The sequence below is a fragment of the Convolutriloba macropyga genome, chromosome 13, assembly GCF_964194025.1.
Source record: "Convolutriloba macropyga chromosome 13, txConMacr16.3, whole genome shotgun sequence".
Taxonomy (NCBI): Eukaryota; Metazoa; Xenacoelomorpha; order Acoela; family Convolutidae; genus Convolutriloba; species Convolutriloba macropyga.
This window is the reverse complement of record NC_134480.1, coordinates 30,594,350-30,615,295: the sequence shown is the minus strand read 5'-3', so window position 1 is coordinate 30,615,295 and position 20,946 is coordinate 30,594,350. Positions and strand designations below refer to the sequence as shown.

Sequence of the window (20,946 nt, the reverse complement as noted above, 5' to 3'; positions counted from 1 at the left end):
GAGTCATATTTACAATTGTGTCACAAGGCAGAATTTTCTGAAAGGGAATAAAGAGTACAGGATAAACCATCTCAACAAAAAATTCTCTTGAACGATAAAAATTCTTTTTACTAGAATTATCGTGTGAACTCTGAGAAGATGTCATAACAGTTCCACATTCTTCTAACTAGAATTACTATCATGAAAGATCTGAGGTTTTTGTTATTTGGTTTAACATAAACGAGACCACAGATTGTATTCGGATGCTTAAAGAAAGACAACAATTTGTAATGATTTAAAAAATTTTTTCCTGAGACTTTTACAATAACTTGTCATTTTTAAGTTGCATTTCCAGGTTTTCTTAATATGTACAACTCGATATTCAAAAATCTATTGCAATTAATTTATAAATAGACTAAAATTTTAATGCTAAATTATTACCAAGAAAGGTATTTAGAGTGGAGTGTTCACTCTAAATACTCTTCTTGGTAATAATTTACCATTAAAATTTTAGTCTATTTATAAATTAATTGCAATAGATTTTTGAATATCGAATTGTACATATTAAGAAAACCTGGAAATGCAACTTAAAAATATTTTATAGCGATCGAGGTTCAAATCTTCTCTCAATTACTGTCACAGTCAAAAATTTTGTAAATATTAACCCAATGATGATGGCGAAAAACATTGGTAAAATTGTTAACTCAAATGGTAGGTCTGATGATGAGAAATTTTTGTCATCAATGATCTGAGAAGACAGACATTTTATTCTGTAAAATCTAATGAAATGATTTTTTTGTAGAAGATGCTATGACAATTTTTGTTTCATAAGATCTCAATATAAGACGCATCTCTTCCATGTATTTCGTTAAAAAACGTTTGCGAGAAATTGGTAAAAACTAACAAAACAAAAGGTCATGAATAACTGGGGTTCCAGAGCCTGTCTTCTTTTGTTCAAAGAGAATACGTTTTTTTCGCTAATTAACTTAAGCTGTGATCTTCTGAGTAAAGGCAGACTACTTCTGAAATTGTCCGACCTACGACACAAAACAGGAACCTTCAAAAACGCGGGTGTTGGTACTTTGAGTGCAATTACAAAAAGAAAAACCCAAATTTTTCAGTTTTTTTTTTCAAATTTGGGCATGCTTATATACAATAAAAGTTCTTATTACCTTCACTAATTTTATTAGAGTTGATTCAAAAGACATCTTTGCATTAAAAAACTGGCTATTAAAAAAGTAAACGAACGAAAAGAGATTCTATAGCAAATGCAAAAAGTTCAAAAAACACCCACCGAAAGTTATTTTTATAGAATTTACGCATTTTTTTTGCTAAATATATGATCAATACTTGCTTGACGAAAAAGTTCTTTTTAAAAATTTGTTTTCTTGTTCGTTCAAAGAAAGTTCGCCGTAAAAAAGAAAAATGGAAAAGTAAAAAAGAAATGATGCAAGAACATAGCGGTTTTTGAAAAATTGTGCCAGCAGATAAGTAAATTAAGGGAAAATTTGAAAACTGGAGACAATTTGATAGTGAAAAAAGCAATTATTTTAAAATTGACCAAAGTTAACGCCATTTTAAAATTGAATATTTAAAAGTTAAACTGACGCCCTGCATCAATGGGCAAACAACAGTTTATTTGCACTCTTCTACAATTTAGTGTTTTATTAAATGTTTCCGCCAAAAACGCAACATTGCTGTACTTTTTCAATTTTGCGTACTGAAATTGCCATTTGATGCAACTTTTTAGTACAATTTTTTGTCAATAGCTTGTAGGAACAGGTTAACTATAGTTAACGTAGAAGTCTTCGACTGAAAAAGATTCAGTGATCTAACTACTACTTGCTTAAAATTCTTGTTCAATTCTCTGGAATTTATATGAGCTAAAAATATACACAACAAAATTTTTTGTTTCCCACAAGAATCTTTTGAAATTAGAATCTCCAATCAATAAAGAAAATGATGTTTTTTGTGACGAGAAGTTGGCTTTTTTGCTTCTAGAGATAGCAAAAAAACCCAGATATCATAACTCTATCCGTCTCTCCTCTCTCTCTCCCTCTCCCTCTTTTAGTCATTCCTGCAGTTTTCCTCTGCAAGTGGCTTCAGTCTCTGTGAAGCCAAGATTAACCCAGATTAAACTCATTACCCTCAATTTGTATTCAAATCCCCCTCCGAGCCCTCTCTCTCTCACCCTAGTCCCCTTTCCTTAACCCAGTCTTCTATAGACCAGTAGTACCCGGTACCAATACCACCAAAAAAACTACCCGTTACCATTTAAAATTTATTCACCTTAACCCGCCTGCCCGCCGACATGAACTCACAGTACCACTTAACGTTATTGGCGCCCTACTGATTTTAAAGTTAATTTCACTTTTTTTTGCATTCTGCAAACGTGCAAGATAGCCTTGCATTATTTATTCTTGTTGAAAATCATCAAAAATTAAGGCGGGCTGAGTTTTTTTTGTGATTTACAGCAATTCTTTCGCAGCGCTTCGATTTTTTTTGTGCCGACCAATTTTTAGCTGTGATTTGAACTGATTAACAAGTAAGTCATTAACCGATTTAAATTCTGAGTCATATTTACAATTGTGTCACAAGGCAGAATTTTCTGAAAGGGAATAAAGAGTACAGGATAAACCATCTCAACAAAAAATTCTCTTGAACGATAAAAATTCTTTTTACTAGAATTATCGTGTGAACTCTGAGAAGATGTCATAACAGTTCCACATTCTTCTAACTAGAATTACTATCATGTAAGATCTGAGGTTTTGTTATTTGGTTTAACATAAACGAGACCACAGATTGTATTCGGATGCTTAAAGAAAGACAACAATTTGTAATGATTTAAAAATTTTTTTCCTGAGACTTTTACAATAACTTGTCATTTTTAAGTTGCATTTCCAGGTTTTCTTAATATGTACAACTCGATATTCAAAAATCTATTGCAATTAATTTATAAATAGACTAAAATTTTAATGCTAAATTATTACCAAGAAAGGTATTTAGAGTGGAGTGTTCACTCTAAATACTCTTCTTGGTAATAATTTACCATTAAAATTTTAGTCTATTTATAAATTAATTGCAATAGATTTTTGAATATCGAATTGTACATATTAAGAAAACCTGGAAATGCAACTTAAAAATATTTTATAGCGATCGAGGTTCAAATCTTCTCTCAATTACTGTCACAGTCAAAAATTTTGCAAATATTAACCCAATGATGATGGCGAAAAACATTGGTAAAATTGTTAACTCAAATGGTAGGTCTGATGATGAGAAATTTTTGTCATCAATGATCTGAGAAGACAGACATTTTATTCTGTAAAATCTAATGAAATGATTTTCTTGTAGAAGATGCTATGACAATTTTTGTTTCATAAGATCTCAATATAAGACGCATCTCTTCCATGTATTTCGTTAAAAAACGTTTGCGAGAAATTGGTAAAAACTAACAAAACAAAAGGTCATGAATAACTGGGGTTCCAGAGCCTGTCTTCTTTTGTTCAAAGAGAATACGTTTTTTTCGCTAATTAACTTAAGCTGTGATCTTCTGAGTAAAGGCAGACTACTTCTGAAATTTGTCCGACCTACGACACAAAACAGGAACCTTCAAAAACGCGGGTGTTGGTACTTTGAGTGCAATTACAAAAAGAAAAACCCAAATTTTTCAGTTTTTTTTCAAATTTGGGCATGCTTATATACAATAAAAGTTCTTATTACCTTCACTAATTTTATTAGAGTTGATTCAAAAGACATCTTTGCATTAAAAAACTGGCTGTTAAAAAAGTAAACGAACGAAAAGAGATTCTATAGCAAATGCAAAAAGTTCAAAAAACACCCACCGAAAGTTATTTTTATAGAATTTACGCATTTTTTTTTGCTAAATATATGATCAATACTTGCTTGACGAAAAAGTTCTTTTTAAAAATTTGTTTTCTTGTTCGTTCAAAGAAAGTTCGCCGTAAAAAAGAAAAATGGAAAAGTAAAAAAGAAATGATGCAAGAACATAGCGGTTTTTGAAAAATTGTGCCAGCAGATAAGTAAATTAAGGGAAAATTTGAAAACTGGAGACAATTTGATAGTGAAAAAAGCAATTATTTTAACATTGACCAAAGTGAACGCCATTTTAAAATTAAATATTTAAAAGTTAAACTGACGCCCTGCATCAATGGGCAAACAACAGTTTATTTGCACTCTTCTACAATTTAGTGTTTTATTAAATGTTTCCGCCAAAAACGCAACATTGCTGTACTTTTTCAATTTTGCGTACTGAATTTGCCATTTGATGCAACTTTTTAGTACAATTTTTTGTCAATAGCTTGTAGGAACAGGTTAACTATAGTTAACGTAGAAGTCTTCGACTGAAAAAGATTCAGTGATCTAACTACTACTTGCTTAAAATTCTTGTTCAATTCTCTGGAATTTATATGAGCTAAAAATATACACAACAAAATTTTTTGTTTCCCACAAGAATCTTTTGAAATTAGAATCTCCAATCAATAAAGAAAATGATGTTTTTTGTGACGAGAAGTTGGCTGTTTTGCTTCTAGAGATAGCAAAAAAAATTACATTCAAAAGTAGAGTTTGCTAGAAAATGATAATCTAAATTTACTTTGAATAATTAAAAAACTGTCGTTATTATTTAATGCCAACTAGGGATAGTGGTCAACAAATTTACTCAAAATTGGATAAAAAAGAAACAGCAAAACAAAAAAGCAGTTCTTTCTATTTTTGAAAAAAAAAATAGAAACAGTGAAAGCGCAATTTTGATTGGTCAGCACAGACGGAAAATGGCTATTGCTATTGACTGAATTTGAAAACTTTGAACTTTTCTATTGAATGAATTTGAAAAAAAGTGATATTAAAAACTAGTAGTTGAACCTCTTTAGATGCTTTTTGTATTAAATAACTTTGCTCCACATACTTTCCTGTGCAAACTACCAAAATCAATGCCAGAATTTTGATTTAATGAATGCTAGCAATTATGGTCGGTTGTGACAAAGACGATGTTAACGTCGAAATTTTTGTTTGATATTGCCTGATAAACTGCTATTACCGGGATAATTTGAAATAAGAGGGTGACTGCTGTTTCGGTTGATTGCTCAAATTAAACAACATAAAGCAAGGAGTATTTTTAGCAGAAAACAACAGTCTGCGAATCCTTCATATTGCAATTCAAAATTTTAAAAGAATGATATTTCCATTTGTCTTTTTAATTGCATCAATTTCTTAACAGACAAGTGGAGTCTGATTGCAAATCTACTTATGGTTTGTAGATAAAACAGAAAAAAATAGACCGAGGTTGAGTTTCAAAAATATTTTTTGCTCAACTGCTCTTTGAGTTTTTTTTTGTGCCAAAATGCACCAACCATGGCCGTTTAGCTAAAATTCCATTCAAGAAACTTTTCAAGGTTAAATGTTGAAAATAAAAAACAGGAAATGAAAACATGAGGTATTTTGGAGGATACTAAGCCATTTACATAGCAGTGGAAAAAATGTTTTAAAAGTGTTTTAAAATTTAACCCTTTCTTGACGGAAATTATCCCGCTGCCAAATTAAGTTTTCAAAAATTAACCAAAGTTTAGCAAAATTAAGTCTTAAATTAAACGTCCTGGCGCATACCTGTCCACTTAGAGGAAAAAGCTGGCTGGATCGAACCTGAATAGAGGTGGAGGGGGGGGGGGTAATATCAAAGTGCAGAAACCAAAAGTGTCTCATATTTTAACCTAACCACTGTTGATTATTTGTTAATCCAATAATTATTGTTTACTGTACAGAATGGGTGAGCGTGAACAGTGGGATAACAAGCTCCAGTTCCTGCTGGCTCTGGTCGGCTATGCGGTGGGTCTTGGCAATGTCTGGAGGTTCCCTTACCTGGCCCAGAAGAACGGGGGAGGCTGCTTCCTCATCCCCTACCTCACTATGTTGTCCCTGATCGGGGTGCCCCTCTTAGCCCTGGAGTTGGGGGTTGGCCAGAGACTGAGAAAGGGGCCTTGGCAGGCTTACGCCAATATCTCAAGGTAATCACATTTTGATTAATTTGGTGCAATTTGTTACAACTGAACTGATCTTTTCCGTTGCCAGTTATTATCAATGATAAAAAGATGTGCACAAAAAAGGTATATGCAAGTTCATAGATAGTTCAAGGTATATGCTAAGTAAACAGCGTTCACCGCACCATTTCTAATATTTTTATTCATATGACTCCAATTATATAAAATGAGGGTCTTCGTTTTTTGTAGCTTACTTTATAACAGTTTTTTTTCTTGACTGCCAGCTTCCAAACCTCATTTTCGAATAGTTCTACTGCTGTTGACAGCTTTAACTCCAAAATAAACTTATCCAACTTTTGGATTTCTATTGTGCACACAAGTATTGCACGACCTTTCAAAGTGTGTGTCCCTCAATTTAGGCGCACGAGATGAATGGGTATCTTGTAAGTTACATACCAGACAAATGTTTCACTTTTAAGCATTTACAAGAGCTGTAGTTAACATGCAAGAAATTGCACGTTGACTGGTTAATTTGTCAGTACTTGTACCTCTTTGCATGATTTTGTCAAATTATTACCTTAAAAGAGTTGGTGAAACAATACTAGTTCCTACAAGTTAACCAAAAATATTTAACCCCATATAATTTTCACTAAACTTTTAACTATTTTTTCCTACTTTTCTCACGAACAAATTCTCCCGTAAACCAAATTGCTGCTACTTGGCATTATTCGACTAGGACCGTATGGACCTTTTGATGACCTGGTAAGTGGGTTGTGTTTTGTAGCTTTGTTAATTACGATATTGCTCTTGGTCTACATGAAAAAAATCTATTATTATTACTATTATAACAAGGAGGTTTGCACATAATGTTCCGACCCGAGCTCAGCTAATTGATTGACTTGCTCTCAGCCATTAATAAGACTAAGAGAAAAAACAAACAACAATATAAGGAAAAAAAATTTTGTCACGGCGAAAATTCAAAAAAGCAGCTAGTAGCAAAGTCAAAATACAATGAGAAAAAAATTTAGCTGCACAAATTTAGTTTTTTAAAACTACAGAGCAGATGGGACTTTTCCTTGATCAGACTACGTAACAAGCCGACAAAAAGAAGAAATAGTGAAGCGAAGTTTAACAGTCCGTCAGCTTTTCTTAAAACAAAAAATACAAACGTCTTAAAAATCATTAGCTTTTAACAACAAAACTCTTGATAAATTCACTAAAAATTTCTTTGCAACCTTAAACGACATGTCTTTAGTTTGACTTAGTCACAAAAACGGACTAAATATGCAAAAATCTAAAAACAAACCAACCAATTAAAATCATTATTTACTTGTTTCAATTATTAATTGTACTAATTCACTTAAAATTCTACTGAAGGATTAAAAGTGTTTACTTGGGCCTCATCATTGGATGTGTCATTAACGCGAATGCTCTAAAGCAAAACAAGTAACACAAATATTGAGCACTCATTATGAAAACACGTACTATCCAACAATCAAAACATTAATTATGACATAATCTCAATAGACAAGTTAATGTTTGAATTACAAGAAAGTGCGTGTGATCTCTCAATAATGGGAATATCATAACTTTAAGACTATGAGCAATAAAGTGATAGCATTGATTAAGTTAAATCTATCATCAATTAGGAGCTAATGAGACCTCTCAGGGCTTAGAAAAGTTTACGACTCCATAAAGAAATAAAAACAGGCAGAATTAGCAGATTCACAAAATAATTCAGAGAGAAAACCGTCGACGCCAACAAAAAATAACTTTACAGTAACATTTTTTTTATTTCAATCTGATTTTTTTAAAACTAAGGTGATTGTCTGTTTGTGAAAAAATTGACCTAAAAAAGTCAACAAATTTGAACAAATGCATAAAAACTTTAAAGAAAACCCGTAGTAACAAAGACATTAGATTCAATAGCCTTCAACCGAAATCAACAAATATGCTAACTTGTTCCCTGGTTGGCAGACAAAAAAATCTTTTATTCATAGACTATTAAGTTATAACAATGATGCTTATGACTAATAAAGCGACAGCAAATACAGTCAACAACCAAAATTTTAGTAGAAAAGTGCTAGAAAAAAGTCGAAGCCATTAAAATTATACACTTTTCTCTGCAAACTTTATCTATGATCAATTGAACGTCTTCTGTAAGCCAATGGTTTTTATCAATAATAGGATAATGCGATAAAACTAAAAAAGGAACCAAAATCACGGAAAAAAAACCAAAAATTTAAAAAAATATATGAAAACTTGTCATAAAACCAATAGTTAGAAAAAAAGCCGCTAACCAGCTTAAATTTGGTTCCGATAAGAAGAAAAGGGGTTCTTTCATTAGTGCAGCTGACCTACAAATTCACAGAATCAAATTTAAGATGATTTAAGGTTCAAAAAATTTTTTTTTCCAAATTTTTCTACGGTCTTCACAGCCATTAGGTGTCATCAATTTAAGGCACTAGATAGATCTTTAATGGCACTAAGAAAAACTAGCGCAGTTTTTGGTCAACAAGTCTATGCCAGGTTTGTCGTGAACGGTATGAAAAGTGACTATTTTCTAAGGGACTTGAAAAAAACAATAAGAATATGCAAAGATTTTATAAAAAAAAAACAGCATTTCCAGTCGACTTTGAAGTTTTTAGAAACTTCCCTATAGTAAACTTCCCTATGTTGCCAAAACTAGCCATTTTATCGCATTTCTTCTAAAATGAACACAAAATTGTTTCTTTGTGTAGCGTAAAATCTAATTTTCAATTAACATTTAGATTGAAAAAAAATCTTAAAATGAACAAAAGTTACGCTAAAAATGAACAAAATCGTGCCAAATATCACGTGTTCACGCAAAAATTTAAACCTCGATAACTTCTCGAAAAAAAATCAAAAAAATCTGTTTAGTTTAAAGTTCTACGCTGGACGAGATTTTTAATTGTAACACTCACATTTCTCTACGATGAATATATCGATCGGCCAAAATTGACTGCAGGAAAAAAAACCATTTGAGCATATAGTTCCTCCCCCCAAACCGATAAGAAAACTTTAAAAAACGGTCAAAACAGAATACAAATTGCTGCTCGTGAACAAAAATCAACAAATATTGAGGAAGGGAATTTTTAGTCAAACCATGTGTTTCTCTCTACGTTACGATCAGACTGAAACAAACATCACAAAGATAAATCACTCGCATTTTGCTCCATTTCCTGTTTCGGCGTCAACAAAATCGCTACTCTAATTTGATCTCGAAAAACACAAAAGGGTGGAAAAGACGGCGCCCCAGTACAATTTAAATTCTGTGGGTAAAAACAACAGGAACGGTGCATTATAGTTACGCGCCACTTAAAGTTTCGCAGCTATAAATAGAACGCTAGGAATGTCTGAATTGGCGTGTTGAGTACATGAGTTGGAGTTGCTACCTGCTTGGAAGAAAAACAGAACATTGATAGAAGCAGTTTTCTACCATGTTTTAAGCTCATGACTATTTTGAGCACGTCTGCAGTTAAACTAAAATTTTTCCATAATATTTTTCGCTAGAAAAGAAAATTTTTGTTAAGGCAGCGGAAACGAAGTTATTTTTAAGTTCACGTCATTTCTGCATTGATTCGTTTTTTTATATCAAAACTGTGAATATTCAATGGCCAGAAGCAGTACTTTGAACAACCTTGTTAGCTCAATTCTAAAAAAGAGCTAATTCTTGGGTAAATTAAAAGAGGGTTCGAAAAGGTTTTGAAATTCGCAATGCGATCAAACTCAAAATCGTTTTGAACAATAAATCGTTTTAAACATTCAATTTGAAACATACAAAGATAAGCTGTAAAAATCTGATTGCGTGGGTTTTAATAAAAAAATATAATACAAACGAATTCAGAATTCAACTTTACTCAAAAGAACACAATTATAGGGCAATTCGTAATTTCAAATGACAACGCAATTGTTCCGACCCCTCTTTAGTTTATATACACAAATGGGTTTTTTTTGTTCAGTCAATTTTCGCCGATCGATATATTCATCGTAGAGAGTTGCGACTGATATCATTAGAAAGCTTGTCCAGCATGGAATATGGAATTAAAAAGATTTTTCTGATTTTCGTTTTTTACAGAGAGTTATCGAGGTTTAAACTTTTGAGAAAATAGAGCGAATTCCGTTGATTTTATTCACATTTTCCGGAATTTTTGACTAAAATTTTGCCAATTTTGCTGAAATTTGTTAAAATTTTTAAGAATATTGTTGTTGATTTTATTTTTAAAGAAAAAAAAGTATTGTTGATTATTTTGAATTAAGTTTTTTCTCAAAAAATTTGGCTAAATATTTCAAAATTCAGCCTTTTTCATCAAAAATAGCACGAAATAAGCTTCTTCAGTCCAAGATTAAATTTACCTGAAGTACACCCCCAAACAACAGTAATACAATTTTTGTAGACTCAAACGGGGCTATTCCTACTTTAACCTCTGTTGAGAGTGCTCTGTAGTTAAAACTTTGCCGTTTTTCGTTAATTTACTCGTCGATTATCAAAAACGCAGAATTTATTATTGAGTTTTTATTTAAAAAATTATCTATATCTATAATATTCACAAAATTAAGTGTTCCTTAAGGGTGATAAGCATTAGCAGGGCTAGTTTTGGACCAATTTTGGACTGTTACAGTTCAAAAAGAATTCGGATTGAAATTAGTCGGTGTTTTTTTTTTAAATGTTCTTTTTTATATTAATTAAAGAACAGAACATATCAAGTCAAAGCTCACGAGTGATAGGTCCAATTAGCCTCCTAAGCAGCTCCAAGCTAATGCATTTAGTTTTTTCTACTTGAAAGTTTATGGTCGTTATGACTTTCAAAAGTAATTGATTTTTAAATAAATATTGGTCTAATGAATTTTTCCACTAATTTTTCCCTAATTTGGTCAGCTTGTTGCTTAGTGTCATCAAAAAAAGAATAATTTTTATTTCGACTGAATTAAAATTTAATATCTACTGCGCTTTTAAGCCTTAAGTTATTGTTTTCTGGCTTTGATACCAGTAGATTTCAATTTTTTTAAAAATATTTACCAGTTTTTTACGTTTTCTAGTTTTGTCACATTATCCTATTATTGAGAGTTCTCATATCACATAATTGGCGTTACAAATAGGTACAATTGAACATATTAAACGGCTTCGACACCCCTTTCTCGAAAGAAGAACTTATTTGATTTTTTTACAATTGTCTTTAACTGGCGCTTCCAGAATAACGAAAGATCTCATCGGCTTTCGATTGAAAAGTAATTGAGCCGATATTCTGGTATTAGTAGATAGCTGATAGCGTTCACGACTTTGAAAACAATTGTTTTCTAAAATAAAAAAAAAACTTTTTTTTATTTCGCAATTTTCTTTTTTTTTTGTCTTTTTGCTACCTAGTTTCGTTAATTACAGGTCGAATATGAAGTTTTTGGGGTAAAAAAGGTGTCAAGAGGGATTGGCGTCACAAAGTCTAATATAATTAAAGAATTCGTTATGACCTTTCTGGCTTCCACTTCGGTTTTTCACAAAAAAAAATTAAACTGATTTGTCATCTTTGACGTTTTTGTAGATGCAAGACATATTCTGGATAATTGCAGTTCTTAAGGGCTTCCATTGGACAAATAAATGAACCTATTCCATTATTTCATTTTGTAATTAATTGCTTTCAAGGCTTTGGAAGTAATTTTGTTTTGACAAAAAAATCAAAAGTAATACTTACTTTTGCCCTTTATTCTTTTTTTGACTAATTGTTACCTAGTCTTATTAATGAAAGGATGAAATGTCACATACCATATTATTGGTACTTGAGGAGAACGCAATCGAACGTATTTTGAGAGCCAAAAAATGGCTTTACGGATTGGACAGCGTTTTCTGGGAAGTTTTAATTGAATTTTTCTTTGTCTTTTTTTGTTCTTTTTAGACGCAAAAAAAATGAATAAGGACAGGTCTTAATGCCCTTCAAAAAAGCACTGGTAATTGTAATTCTTTGGGATATTTTACTTCATTTCTAATGGTTTTATTTTTTTTTTGAAGTTAATTGTTTTAAATAAAATAAGCAAATTTTTTAACTTTACTGTTTTTGTTCTTTTTTGTCTGGTTGTTACCGAGCCTTATTATGGACTGGTCCCATATCGTTTCTCTTGAATTACAAGTTATTTTATTCAGTTGCAGTTTTGTCTGACGCTATGTTGACTTTGTTATTAAGTTTTGTTTTTTAAAACGGACATAAAGTTTTCGATGTAGTTAATGTTTGTTAATGTTTTTGCTGTTCGCCTTAACTCGCTTTCTTAATATTGGCTTATCATTGGCTCATCAATCTAGTGCATCATTTTTTACTCACTTGTGAGTTACTTGCTTTGGGGCTATTTATTTCGTTCATACACTATTTTCTTTTAAATACCTGGGTTTTTTTTTGGGTTTTTTGGCGTTCCCAGAAATAATTTTTGTGTTTTTCTATCTGTTCATCATTTGGTAGACAATTATTCCAAAATTGTGGATGAGTGGGGTCGGAACCTTATGTGTGATTGCACATTAGCGAGCCTCCTTGTTTAGGTTTATGGTTTAAAAAGTTCCTAATGTGTTATTACAATAAAACAGCATCTTCTCCAGAAATTTAAACTTGTACCATTCCAAAGAAACATTAGCTACTTCAGAAGTTAATTTTATGCTTAGCAGAATACGGAACCCTTTAATTTTCATTAAATTGTACTGGAGAAATATAATGTGTATATATTATACCTGACTTGTAAAATTTAACCGACTGGTTTTGAAAGTAATTTACTTGTCATTTCGGGAAAAAAATAAAGCAAGCAATGACAAGTAAGCACAAACCAAATTTGTAACTTTTTGATTTTAGATTCACATTTGGAATGGGGATAGCCAGCGTGGTGGCATCACTGGGAGTGGCAGCATACTACAACACTGTGATTGCCTGGTGTCTATACTACTTTGTCGTCTCTTTTCAGTACCCGTTGCCATGGGAAAAATGCCCCACCATCAAAGACCCAAAATCCAACAAGTCAGTTCCAGTTGAAGAGTGTGCAAAGAGTTCCGAAACTCAGTACTACTGGAACCGAGAGGTCCTCAACATTTCCCCGAGCATTGACGACCCTGGGGAATTTAACTTCCCGATGGCATCCGCCATTTTTGTAGCTTGGTTTATCCTTTTTGTGTGCATGTTTAAGGGTATCAAATCGCAAGGAAAAGTTATTTATTTCACATCCACTTTTCCATACGTTCTTCTGACAGCTTTCCTCATCAAGGGTCTGTCACTCCCGGGATCCCTTGAGGGAATCAAGTTCCTGTTCAGACCTGATTTCACAAAACTCTGGGACGGACACGTCTGGCTAGCGGCAGCTGAACAGATTTTCTATTCGCTGGGTTTAGCTGGTGGCAGCTGCATTGCAATGGCCAGTTACATGCCACACCAGAACAACTTTCTGCTGGACACAGTTTGCATTGCCGTTATCAACACATGCACATCGCTGTATGCAGCCTGCGTCATCTTCTCAGTATTGGGGTACATTGCGTTATCAAAGTCACAGAAGTGTCTCTCCGGGATGGGACTGGATCCAGGGTTAGCCGGGAGCATAGCAACTAGCTCTGTCAATGGGACAGAAGCCATGAATTGCGCTGTGGAGAAATTTATGGAAAAGGGAATTAGTGGAAGTGGTTTAGCGTTCATGACCATGGCTGAAGTCTGCGTGGAGTTCGGACCATCGGGCCCGGTTTGGGCCGCGCTCTTCTACTTCATGTTAATCACTTTAGGCTTGGACTCCACATTCGGGACCCTGGAATCGGTGTTTGCTTCAATTCTGGACTTCAAGAGTACCAAGAAGTACCTGAAAACTCCTTTCGTTTCTGGCGTTATCTGTCTTTTGTCGTTCCTGTTCGCCCTGTGCTTCGCAGCCGGCAGTGGCGAGTACGTTTTCCAGATGTTTGATAACTATGCTGGTGCGCTGCCCTTCGTGCTCCTAGGAATCTTTGAGTGTATCGCCATCGCCTGGGTCTATGGCCTGGACCAGTTCTCAGATGACATCCAATTGATGACTGGAATACGCCCCCCTTTTCTCTTAAAGGCCTGCTGGATGTATCTCTCTCCTTTTATCCTAGCAATCGCGTTTGTTTGGGGTGCTCTGTTTTCCATCCTGAAAAACGGGGCTATGTATGCAATTTGGCTGAAAGATGAGGGAACCCAGGCAGATGTACCCTACCCGACTTGGGCCCAGTACTTGTGCATGTTTCTGACGTCATTGTCAATTATCTGGATGCCCTTGATTGCCCTGTTCGAGGCCGTAGGAATCCACTTCCCGCAATTCCCCTTAGCCGACTTCCCAGTTGAGGAACTGCGCAAGATCCACCCGGAAGACACGTACACCCCTTCCTTCATTGACCAGAAGTTCTTCAGAATCAGTCATTCGAGGAGTTACATTACGGGAGCGGGTGGCGGAGGGGGAGTCTCGGCTAATAACGGGAAGGGTGCTTTGGAATCCAACGACGGGGCGCCATCTGCAGTTCTTGCCTTGGACGGGACCAACGATCACTATCCAGACAACAAACACATGGCAGATACTCAAGCATAGTCACAGTCACAAACAAAAAAACAAACAAACAAAGGGAAACAAACAGATAGACACAACCAAAAAATAGTAGCAACCAAAGTTGACCACATTCGAGTGTCAGGTATGTTGAGAAATCAGAACCGCTATTCGCAGCCCTCTTTTGCTTGAACTAACAGAAATCATAAGTCGCATTTCGACTTATGAAGCATAGTGGTCATCAGTTGATCAGTTTACAAAAGTCTAAACTGGTTATCAGCATTAACAGATGCATTTTAACTTTTTCCAAATGTTTGACTGAAGTTTACTGAAGTCTAAATTGGTTATCAGCATTGGCAGATGCATTTTAATTTCAACCCCGCGTTGACATTTCTTCTTAATCATACTACACTCTATTCCGTTGTAGTATCCTTGTATGTGTAAGTGCTCGGAAATCATGTATGCTTTTCAATAATTACGCAAATATCTTATATGGTCCGATTTCATTAATTTTTAGCGGATAATCATAAGATACGCTGTGTAATCATAACAATACAGCTAAAAGATTGTCAAGAAATAGATGCGAGAGCTTCTTGAACGTGCACTCAAAAGACTGTGAAAAGATGAGACCGAAGAAGATAAATTTCTGTTATTTAACTAATTAATGAGAAGAAATTGTATAACCTATGTGTTGCTTCTATTAGCTCCCCTCAATTAACCATCAATTAGAGTGACATCTACTGGGTTGTCATTATATCCTTTAGGTAAAACAAAATTGTAGAAGTCAATTCGAGAGTGAGGAATTCATTTTAACCAACAGCAACTGCCAGTGTAATAAATTTTAATGCCCGATCGACACTGGAAAAACACTTCAGCATTAGACTGCGAGTTTATCACACTCTTTTATCGCCACTGTTACTAAGTAAACAGTCGCGATAAAAGAGTGGTGATAAACTTGTAGTCTAATGATGGAAACAGTTTGATAAAAAACAAACATGATCGCAACAGATGTTGATTTAAAAAAATACCACATGGTTGTTATCGCCCTCGAAGTTATCATAACACCTCGGCTTCGCTTCGGAGTTTGATAACTTCTCGTTGGCCATAACCGTGTGGTAATATTCATTTAAAAATGAGAAGTCAATTGTGTGCGTGGCGTCAATTTTCATTTTCAGTGGATTTATGCAGTTAACCAGGCTTATGAATAAAAAATAGTTTCACTAAGAGTGACAATCACGTCGCATGGACTCAAAAATGAATGAAATAATTAACAGAAGGCAGATTTGAAGTAAGTATGGTAACACAAATCTTGACAAAATAAATAGAAACATAGCAGCACAAGTCCTGAATTAAAATACAATGGGTAAACCAAATTAAAAACCCGATTGTCAGCAATCGTAAAAGAACAATTTTTAATAATCAAGGTAGCATATACCAAAACAAACAAGAAGTAAAACAAAATACTTAACAAACAAACTTAACATTTTTTGAAAAAAGTTTTTACTTGAAAAACAGTTGATTAAATTATTGAAACTTAAAAGCAAAATATAATGTTCAAGTTTACAAACCAATAGCTTAGACGGTAAACGCCACATTCATAAAAGACAAACTCAAAGGACAACAGATAGCATTTTCATAGACATTCTAATTGCAGTGAATTCTTTGAAAATAAAGGGCAACAAAATGTATCGAAATACGTATCTAAAACATACAATCGTTAGACCATAAAAGAACTTCATATAGGAAAACACATATTAAAATTCCAGAGTAAAGTCAAGAGATACTGTAACAAAACTAAAAACAAATGCTGGCGACAATAAAAGCTTGAAACTTTTTTGTTTAAAACGAATGGTTTAAGTAAGAGTCAAAACAATAGCTGCAAACTGGAACAATTGAAGTTATTCAGTCTTGTCTCATAAAAAAACAAACAATGAGACCAGTCAATAGCGATAGTACGAGAAAAAAAACCAAATAGATTAACAAGCTCTGTCAAAACTGAAACAAACTGAAAACAAATGGTCTTTCAGAAAATTTTAAAAAACAACTGACCTCATGATCAGTGTAACTATTAGCTACTAACATAAACTATTCACTATCCTGTGTTTTGCTTTGATTTTTTCAAGCAGCCTATTAACATGTCACTGTTTAGAATAGGTAGCGAAAAACCACAAAAAGCCTGCAAAACGCAAAACGAAAACAAATCACGACTTAAAACGTTGAGTCGAAGACAAGAATTTTTTGATATTTTTGAATCAAGAAAAGACAAGGGATGCAGTCAAAAACATCAAATACTTTTTGAAAAATTCAAATCAGCAAATAACTGAAGATAGCAAAAGGTTAATGGTGTTCGTGTAATGAGAACCGAAACTTTAAAACTAAAAATGACACAGGAATCAAGCATCGACTGTGACACCGCGGTGTCAAGTAAGGAATCAAGAATCTTTACTTGACACCGCGGACTCAAATTAAAAAAGTAAAAATAAAAATCCAAAAAATTGAAAGAAACATCGCAAAAGCCACTGCTAATTTGTTTTTTTTTGTTGACACTAAGGAATACAAAAACAATTCAATCAAAACCCAAACTTAGCTTGCAGTTTAGAGGAAAATTGCTTGTACATGTAAAAGACACACCGAGGCAAAACTGATAATGAAAATCTAAAAACGAGAGGAAAATTAAAAAATTTATTACTTTTTTTAGCAAATAACCTTGAAGCCAGTTTTTTGCTCCAAAAATTCACCCAATAGCCAAAATGAGAGCCATAGAAAAGTTTCATTGGCTCTAAATTGTCGAAAGTCTCAATAAATGGCACACATTTTCAACATAACCGGAAAAACTGCTAAATTTACTACAATTTTTGGCGTTTATGTGGAAAAAAGTGAAACGAGGCTGAAGAAACTTTAGAAAGAGAATATTTTACGTATGTCGAAACGCAGCTGAATTTAATTAGTATTAACAAAAATCGGCATTGACTAAAAACATTGTGCAAAAGTTATCTTTTTAAAAAATGATCTAATTTTTAAGAACTCCACGACCTCTATTAAAAAATAATTCAGCCATGTACTGAACCTTCCAAGTTTACTTGGGTTCAGGAAATTCATGCTAGTGTGACTGTTTTTGTTCAGTTTCTATAGGCCGATTAATGTTTTCGTAAGAAACATGCGCAACAGCATTGCGACAATTTTAAAATGTCTTGAATTTTGTATAGTTTTTAAGTTTTTCTCCAGGAAATAATCAGGCTTGCGTTTTTCAAAAATATTTTTTACTTTTCTGTCTTTCATATAGGCATAGGAACAAAATTTAAACTGTAGAGGCAGCCTTGTATTGTAGAAGCAGCAATGGACTATATGAATAAACAATTAATAGGAAAAATGGACACAGTGGTTCATCAATGGCAGCATCGGGCAAAATTTACTCAAACCAAGATTTAAACCTAAAAAATCATTTTTTTTTCAAAATCGTTCTTCAATATCTTGTTTATCTGAAAAAGGCTTAAATCCGAATTGGTTTCACTTAAATTACTGCAGATCAAATAATTTAATTAAGATATTTTTCAATGAAAAGATAAATTTGGTTTTGAACGGAAGAGGAAATTATGCCTAAGAATTTTCGTTTTTCTCCCATTATCAAAAACGGCATAATATTTGATTATGCTAACTTGGTTAAATACAGATCATTTCAAGCAACTGGAGTCTAGATTTAACAATTGCTGAACTACCATCAAACAATGTATTTAGAGCAAAGAGTCGTTAATATTTTTGAAAGTTTCCTATTTATGACCAGCCAGTTCCAAGCTTACGGGGTGAACATTTTTTTACCCCATCGCCTGGAAAATTTTCTATTAAAAAATTTCAGCAAAATATACTGGGTTAACTGTAGTATTTTTCACATAATTAACCAGAAAAAGCTGTATTCACATTCTCTTCACTCATTTTCGGTAAATATGTTTCTTTTAATGTTATTTTGATGTTTTATCTCGTTCGACTTTTTCGCGTGGGTTATAATTAGTTCTCTCAACTGAATTTTTATTGCACAGAAGACTTTCCCCTTTTGTTTACTTAAGTTCTGAACACTCGAGAGGAACTTTAAGAAATTAAAGCAATATGTAACTGATTGGTTTTCCTTTTTGCTCCGAAAAAGAAAAAAATTTTTCTTTCTGTCGCACCAATACAAGCTGTGATCCTCATACTAGACTGAATCCCGCAACAAAAACCGCTCTCATTAGCATAAATGAGAGGAGGGGAGTATGGCACGTGATTTTATTGACGTGATGAAACTGATGATTATGCTCAACTAAGCTAAACTTAGCTATGACCAAAAACCAAAAAACCAATTATGACTTCATTTATCTAGTTTGACGTTTTTTCTTGTTTCAGGAGTTGCCCGGTTGTACAAACTGTGCCAGCAACAACTCAGTAAATGCATCTTCAGGATAACATTTGATCAAAAGCTACTTCTATCAGAATGGAAGATAATCAATAAACAAAAACAAACAATAACAACTACAGTACACAATCCAAAACAAGCAAACAATAATCAATACGTTTTATAGATGAAATCGCTTCTTTGTAACACAGACTTTTTTCCATAATATGTCTGAAATAATTGTTATTGTTCCGCATTTCTATTTGATGAACTACCCGATAATAGTTGCACATATTTCTATATTCGCCATATTCTATTTCCAAATTTATGCATTATTTAATGGCCATATTTGTTATCTAAACATTTGAATTTTTGATAAATTTATCATTTACCAATTTCGCAGCCCACTTTTATGCAATATACACAGAAACATTTCTGATGTTAAATATTTCGGCTGTTGCCATTTTTTCCTCTTTTGGGTCAATTTTGTGTGTATTTATGCACCCTGTGACCTAGCCCCAGCCCCCCTCTCCCCCTTGTTTGTAAACTAATTTGTATGACACCCCCCTCCTCTTGAATGCCATCTGCTGACCCGGTTATTGGCATATAATGTAGCCCCACCCATACGTACATGGAGTTAACGATGATTATTATTTATATTATTTTTTGTAACTAAGTCTTCAGAGATATTTCAGCCACACGACCAAACATCCCAAATTTTCATAACTTGTAACTTAAATTGAATTATTATATGAAACTTCGTTTTTATCGGAATTAATAGTTCAGAAGCTCTTATGTACACAAATTTCGAACCACCGAAGTTCGGAGAATGCCAAACCTTGGGAAGTATAGAGTAAAAAAAAATAGACTCGAAAAATATAGCAGAATCATCAATACTGAGTCTTAACCAGAAAAACCAGATTAGAATTGTTTGGATTCGAAATATGTTAATTCAAAACATTACCAGATGGTTGAATATTAAAAAGTTCTCCAATAAATTGATTGTACTAATATAAATTCAAGATAGTTTATATCTATAGATAGTATATAGATAGTACAACTTGGCGGTTCAAGGGTAGATTTTTCATTCTGTTCAGATCAAAAACAGACACAAAATTCATAATATCCATTGTACATACAAATTGAATTTCATTATGTTCAAACTAAGTTCAGAATTGTATTCTGAATTCTATCACGAAATGGCTAATAAGTGCCATGATTAGAACTCTGGTCATAGGCAAAATCGTCATAATGAAAAAATTTTTTATTCAGAGCTGAACTATTATGGGACTAGGATCCGGGATTTTCTCATGATGATTCAGCAAAAAGTCTGTTTGCGTTTCTCTGTATAACTGTTTGTCAGTACTCTAAGATCCCTGTATAGTTTGTTCCATTTCTGAATACTTTTGAACCATCGACTAATCAACAAAGCTGACACCTTTCATGCAGAATTCAGGATTCTTGTGAACGGGTTAATTCAATTAAAATATTCTAACACATTTTTCATCACCCTAATTCATAGCCCGAGTTATGAAAAGACCGCCATCGACAGATATTTGGTACGAATATGAAAGGAATCTGGCTACAATTTGTAAGTTGTCCTCAACTTTGGCTCGAACTAAAATAGCAGTCTTCGAGTTTGGCTCTAAACAAAAAAAGTTTCAGGTTTTGGCTGGACAATAAACGGTGTCCACATCTTACGAATAAGTTGGTGTCAAATAAAAATAAAAGAAAACATTGATTTCCAAAATGTTCCACAATATAAAAGCGTTAACAAAATGGCAATGTACAAATCCTAAAATACATAAACAATAAAATATTTTACAACGTTTAGAATATTAAAAAAAAAATTGGATACTGCGAAACTAAAAACAATCAAAAATCAGAAAAGGTCCCTCAATAAATCCCTGTATTCCAATGCATCTGGGTTCCTCAGGTACTCCTTGAAATAGAATTTTTCAGATAGCCATTGACGTTTTTAATCTTATCGAGTTTTTGTCTTTGCTCATATGGAACTTCATTGTACAATTTCATGGCTTGCAGCATCAATATATCGAGGAATTCCGAATTACGTTTCATAGTCGG

The 20,946-nt window shown here is 33.4% G+C and overlaps 1 protein-coding gene across 6 annotated transcripts in view; it reads left to right on the top strand.

The window, feature by feature from the left end:
- Window positions 1-19,618, top strand: part of LOC142351951 (sodium-dependent neutral amino acid transporter B(0)AT3-like) — a 71,829-nt gene extending 52,211 nt beyond the window's left edge. For 5 of the 6 annotated variants that reach the window (XM_075404231.1, XM_075404233.1, XM_075404232.1 and 2 more), the window contains 3 exons: window positions 5,757-5,999; window positions 12,818-14,643; window positions 18,873-19,618. In XM_075404231.1, the coding sequence (XP_075260346.1) occupies window positions 5,758-5,999; window positions 12,818-14,543 (1,968 nt within the window). In that variant the 5' untranslated portion in view covers window position 5,757 and the 3' untranslated portion in view covers window positions 14,544-14,643; window positions 18,873-19,618. Of the gene's footprint in view, window positions 1-2,296; window positions 2,525-5,756; window positions 6,000-12,817; window positions 14,644-18,872 lie in introns of those variants that run through there. The other variant, XM_075404236.1, reaches the window with a different exon arrangement.
- The last annotated feature ends 1,328 nt before the right edge of the window (window positions 19,619-20,946 follow it).